Raw genomic sequence first — 6,369 nt, forward strand, 5'->3', positions numbered from 1 at the left:
GTAACCTAATCAGTAGGTGAGCTCACGGGGCTCAAGCTTGACGACTTTGCTAACACTAACCTTGTCAAGAGCAGTGCTTCGCAGAATCTAAAACCGGATCGAAAACGCGACCCACTGTGAAGATCCGGCGAGAAACTCAGTGGGCTGTGTCTGAGGGTTAATTTACTCGTCGAGCCCTTCGCCGCAAGCGACGGGTTCGACGTGGACGGTGACCGGAAGACGACGCGTAATTCCTTCGTAGCTTCTGATCAACGTAACCCACAGACACAAATCCTTCATATTTTAACCGGATCTTCTCTGTGGGTCGCGATTCCTGTGGTTGATTCAGTCAAACACTGCTCTTGCCAAGGCAGATATTAAGAATTTCTCACAGGCTGAGCTTCGTGAGGTCGTCTACAAAACCACACCTAGGTGGAATATCCCCTCGCAAACGACGAGTTCAACGAGAACGATGACTGGTGCTTGAGGTACCTAAATGCATCTTTAATGGATCGGGCGGATCCGAGATCTGCCTCTCGGGAGGTGCCGGAGTCCAACATAGCCCGATCCTTTACCCCCTGACCGGGTATCCGGAAATAGATTCCCCAGCGTTAAATAAGAAAAAAAAGGTTTTGATTATCTATATATCTATATATATATATAAAAATGAATTGCTGTTCGTTAGTCTCGCTAAAACTCCAGAACGGCTAGACCGATTTGGCTAATTTTGGTCTTGAATTATTTGTGTGAGTCCAGAGAAGGTTTAAAAGGTAGATAAATATGAAAACGCTCGGAATTAAATAAAAATAACAATTTAGTTTTTCCTTTGATGTGTCCCCCGTCGGACGCATTGCTTTTGTTTGCTTTAAGTTTATTTTATACAAAATTTTAGGTCTTTTATTTATCGATTGAGGCACTACGAAGTCTGCTGGGTCAGCTAATTAAATAATATACGTAGCTAAATAACTTTAAAAATAATGAGTAATATAGTAAAATTTAATTTCATCTTTCTTTGTATCCTGTTTATACTGGTCAGGATTTTAGAGCGAAGTTATAGATTAGAAACTCATGGGTCGACATATTTGGACGACTTGATAGGCATACGTACCAAGCTAATAATAAATACGTGTTAAAATTGGTGGGCATCCGTGAGTAATGCCTGTTTTACGCAACAGATCACGAATGATTCAAGGTCTAGCCTTAGGTCATAAGACTTCGTAACGTGAGTTCACCACACACTTTAACTGACATATGTATAATAATATATTTATTTTTTAACCCAAATGAAATCTACCTTATTGGACTCAAGCAAGCTGTTGAGGATTCTTTTCAAATATACTGTGTGCGAAATTATCATAAACAATTCATCGATCCCCGTGGAACCTACAGATAGAAGAACCTACCGATAGAAATAATTGTATTTATTAATAAATCGTCTTGTTCTATTTACATAGACCAGGTACCTGTTCAGTTCTAATCCTTATTTGAAAGCAATAAAAAAAAATTAATAATCAGATATTGTTCTGCCGTAATCGGAAAATTAGCATAGGTTTTAGTTACAACGAACTGATAGTAAGCCCGTAATATATCGTTAGGAACGTGATAAATACAGAAAGCTATCGGAGGTACATCAAAGTATCAAGAAAGTGTATAGTACTAAAGAACATTGAGGAAAATAGAAAGAACCTAACTTCACACTTAGCTTGTTTGACTATTAATTTATTTTATTGACCTTGTAGGCAGACGAGCATACGGTCCACCTGATGGTGAGTGGTTACCGTTGCCCATGGCCGTTAGCAATCTCAGTGGCAGAGCCAAGCTGCTGCCTACCGTTAAGTATTCTCTACAAGCCTCGTTTGAAGAAGTACATGTCATAGCGCTCGGGAAACACCGTGGAAGGGGGAGCTCATTCCAAAGCCGAAATTTAAGATTTTTTTAAATTATTTTATTACAAGTGTCTCTGCTACCTGAATTTTTCGAACGCCTAGTTGGTTAGTGCCTCTGTTGGTCCACGACTGAGTAGATGTTCTTCTCGAAAAATTTACAACTTACAAGAATAAAAATACTAACTTGTATTTCATAAAAAACACGAGTTTTTCATTAAAATTGTTTAATAAAATAAGATTGTTTTAAAGTAACTAGTTCTTGTCGTAAAACCTGGCCTATCTTTGATTTGACTCCAATCCGATTACCGAACTTCACCGGTTCACCCGTTAGGTTAATCTGAAGATTTCCTGAAAATTTAATCGCAATCTGTCGAGCCGTTTCGGAATCTCAAGGAAACATACATACGTAAATACATTGGCTTTTAAATAAATTAGGTGCCTAGTACTACAGATACATAAAATATAACTGACACAGAGTCCTTACTTACTATGTTAAAGCATTTGAGAATTGACCTAAATTAACTCAATTAAATACCGAATTTTATTCACATTTAATATCAATATCAACCCATAAGTGAAGTAATTACGGAAGTTATCCTCAAGTAGCAGTTTAAGAGGAAATAATGATGAAAATTAAAACGTTTTTTCCTCTAAAATTCTTGAAAATACTTTTTTCCGATTACAATCGTTCGTTTATTTCGATTTCCTCCCGCAAATTTGAGCGCCGCAATTAGGCCTAATACCATATCTCTTTCATGCGGTATCTTATTAAATATCTTTTCACAGCATTTCGATATAACGTTAACAAACGTGATTAATAATAAATACTTTTTTGATAAATATAAAAAAAAACAAAAAAAAACAATTCCTCGTTATACGAACCGAGTTGACATAATTTGGTTCTGACGAAGAGACCTTATTACAACCTTTTTGAATTACGTACAACTAAAAGCTGATAAACTATTTCAACTGGTAAATATATATAAATAAATGCCTATTAAACAAAAAAAAGCACAGATGATATCTCACGAGCAATCAAAATTTCTATTTAAATTAAACGTTCTGAGTCGTCTGAACCGAACCAACCCTGTTGTACCTCCTAAATAAAAGAATAAATTCGTCGAGAGATTTCCAAGATCCGCGGCAAAATATACTCTAACATAGCGAGCGCTACGTCGTGGTACGTACCTGATCTGGCAGAAGTTAGGCGGACACTTCAAGCACTCGGTTAATTAACACTTTGAACGCGGATATTACGAGCTAACGGTACTGGCTGACAACGCTTTGAACATCACATACGCCACGGCCTCTGAGATACTAATTGAAGACAGCATTCGTCTATATTGCAACGTTCTCCGCCGAACGTCCTGTCGGCTTATATAATCTATATCACTGATAATAAATATTTACACTATCAGTCCGCGACCGGAGGCTACTCCTCCTCGACGTTGATTTCGGAGTCGGCCGAGTCCTCGTCGTAGGTGGAGGAGGAGGCGAAGCCCCGGCCGAGCAGCGCCGAGCGGTTCTTGGCGGCGGCGGCTCGGTCCCGCTGCCGCCGGTTCTTGAACCAGTTGCCGACCTGCGTCGGCGTGAGGCCCGTCGCCGCCGCCAGCTCCCGCTTCTTGGTCGGGTTCGGGTACGGGTCCTGCAGGTACCACTCCCTCAATAGTGACCGCGTTCTCTCCTTGAAACAGTGCGTTTTTTGTTCTCCGTCCCAAATGGTCCGAGGCAAAGGGAACTTCTTGCGGACGCGGTACTTGTCGACCGGGCCCAGAGGACGGCCTCGAAGTCTCTCGGCCTCCTGGTAGTGCGCCTCTAACCATAAGGCTTGCAGCTTCGCATGACTCGAACGTTGAAACCGGTGGCGCTCCAGTATGGAGTAGAGCTCGCGGTGTCGGCCCGCGTGGAAGGCGACCACCGCTCGGGCTCGCAGGACAGCCTCGCAGCGCTCCAGTTCGGCAACATTTGGATGTGCCACCGGAAGCGACCACAGGAACCTCGCGAGCCGTTCCACGTCGCCGCTCTCCTCCAGGGTTTCACAAACGGTGGCGACTTGTTCGGCGCTGAAAGACAGCGTCGGTAAGGGCAGCAGAGGAGTCGGCGCGGCCAGCTCGATGGAATTAATGGTGAGCGGCGGAGCAGGCTCAGTACAAGTGGCGGGCTCGGCGGCGCGGTCGGGCGCAGCGGGCCCGCGGTGCGCCTCCAGGATGCGCGCGTGCAGCGCCGCCGTGGTGGACTCGTCCCAGGAGCCGCGCATCGGTGCGAGTGTGCGCGGCGGAGTCGCGCGCGGTCTGAGCGCGGGCCGCGGACGCTCCGTGGGCGTGCGGTCGACTGCGAGCGGATTGGCTGACGGGGTCGGGCCGGGCGGCGCGGCGGCCAATCCCGGCCGTGTGTCGCCCGGGGGCCGGATGGCTGCAGGCCGCGTCGCGGCGGGTGCGTTTAACGAGGGCTCCCCCCCGCTCCGCCATGATCCGTCACGCACACCGCCAGCGCTCGGTCCGACCCGCCACCGCCTACCTCTATCGATTACCTGCAAACCTGCAATTAATAGCCTCCATACAACCATCCGGGTCGATTACATGCTCGCATTTGTCCTATGTAACACGAATTTATGCTCAACTAACGTGTTAAGGATTACGGATGTAACTCATCGATTCTCGCTCTGTGACACATTCACGAAACAAAAGAACGAACCTTCAATACGTAACGAATACCATTACATTATTCGCGTATTCTTTTCATTTTAGGCATAGCTGACCTACCTCTACTGGCATCGAGGTTAATTGTTTTTGATTGCTTATATTTTGTTACGATTGCGCTAATTAGCACATAAGAAACATTAATACAATCTTCGAAAATATTATATCAAACTTTTAGATAACTTTCTAAAAATTACCCGTACATTTTAATTTACTACATAAATGACATAATAAACCCGAGACTTAGGGTCGAATTGCACCCAAAACTTTAACCATAGAGAAACCGAAACATTTCGTTTTTCTTTTAAATAAATCATAAACTCAAGTATCAAATCGTGTCGGGAGCGCTCTAGTCGGGCGAGATTTGAGCGCGAAACCCTGCGGAGAGTATTAAGTTATTGAACGGCAAACCACACCCAGCGACTGTAACGCTACACAGGTAGCTAACACCCCACACCCCCACCCTGAGCGACCCCAGACTCCCCCAGGACCGAGCATCAGCTACACCGGACCCGTTACTTATCTTTGTTACAATAGAGTTTTATGTTAGCTTCTGTATAATTGAACATGGGCTATATTGTACAATGAAATTAAGAGTTCAGCCTCATGTCTCATAACAGCATCCACGACTGTAGACTCCAGTAACCTCATAGAACCCTACTGGTCTGTGGGGTCATTCGCTCACTCATGTCTTAAAATTTAAAAGCTCTAGTGACGGAATTTACGTCGTGATGTCTTTAACAAACACATAACTATATATATACCGCTATATATGCTAAGGAGCACACGGCCCAGTTAATGGCGAATGGCCACAGTCGCCCATGGCCATCAGCAATGCTAGAGGCACAGCCAAGCCACTGCTCCTGCTACACGTATTGCTAAAAAGCAATGTACTAAGAGTCTTTACCTACGAAATTGACATTTAGTATACCTACAGAAAGTGAAAGTCATTTTTTTATAAATATTTTTATTTCTATCAATCGAAATATTCACCCGTGGTAACGATGCATCTCTGCCGGCGTAGTGATAATAATTTAGCGTCCTTCTTGAAGGATTCAGGTGTATGTCAATCAAGTAATTCTTCAAAGGCATTTTGTACTGCCTCTCGAGTATTGAATATTTACCTGCCAAGAAGTTACTCAAACTTTGGAAAAAGTATAAGTCTGTCGGCGCAAGATCTGGTCAGTGTGGTGAATGATGCAAAACTTCCAACCCCAGCTGTTGTGGCTTGGAGACTGTCTGTTGCGCCGTGTGAAATTGAGCTTTTTTTTCCTGCCTAAGCTGATAGCCTTGAGAGACTATTTCAGCGTAGAGGTTGAGCGTTGTCGTGTAGGAGTAGAGGAACCACTAACCAAGACTGGTCGGAGATTCGCGAGCTTCTCCATCGCGTCCAGTTCCTTACAGAACTCATCCGCAGTAATGCTGGTGCCATTTTGTAAGAAGCGGTCATGAATTATACTAGACTAGTGCTCAGCAGGCAATCTTGTCAATATAGATAACACATTTATTCAAAACGCATTTTTTTTACTTATATTTTTATAGCCTTTGAAAATATTTACTCGTCTCTTACAAGGCAAGAAGATAATAAGTAATATTCCGTGCCTTTTTTTATTTTTTATTATATAGATGTGTCGACAAGCTCACAGCCCACCTGGTGTTAAGTGGTTACTGGAGCCCATAGACATCTACAGCGTAAATGCGGCCACCCACCTTGAGATATGAGTTCTAAGATCTCAGTATAGTTACAACGGCTGCCCCACCCTTCAAACCAAAACGCATTACTGCTTCACGGCAGAAATGGGCGA

General features: G+C 43.8%; 1 protein-coding gene across 1 annotated transcript; it reads right to left on the reverse strand.

The window, feature by feature from the left end:
- Positions 1–416: 416 nt before the first annotated feature.
- Positions 417–4,142, reverse strand: LOC101742948 (homeobox protein SIX6). The gene has a single exon (XM_004930642.5). It carries the CDS (start codon positions 4,120–4,122, stop codon positions 3,298–3,300), a length of 825 nt encoding a protein of 274 aa, XP_004930699.3. The 5' UTR covers positions 4,123–4,142; the 3' UTR covers positions 417–3,297.
- Positions 4,143–6,369: the final 2,227 nt, after the last annotated feature.

This window comes from Bombyx mori, chromosome 23 (genome assembly GCF_030269925.1).
Source record: "Bombyx mori chromosome 23, ASM3026992v2".
In the NCBI taxonomy this organism is placed as follows: domain Eukaryota; kingdom Metazoa; phylum Arthropoda; class Insecta; order Lepidoptera; family Bombycidae; genus Bombyx; species Bombyx mori.

Bases quoted from the DNA above. Each gene is read 5' to 3' on its own strand.
- LOC101742948 (XM_004930642.5), bottom strand. From the start codon at position 4,122: ATGCGCGGCTCCTGGGACGAGTCCACCACGGCGGCGCTGCACGCGCGC.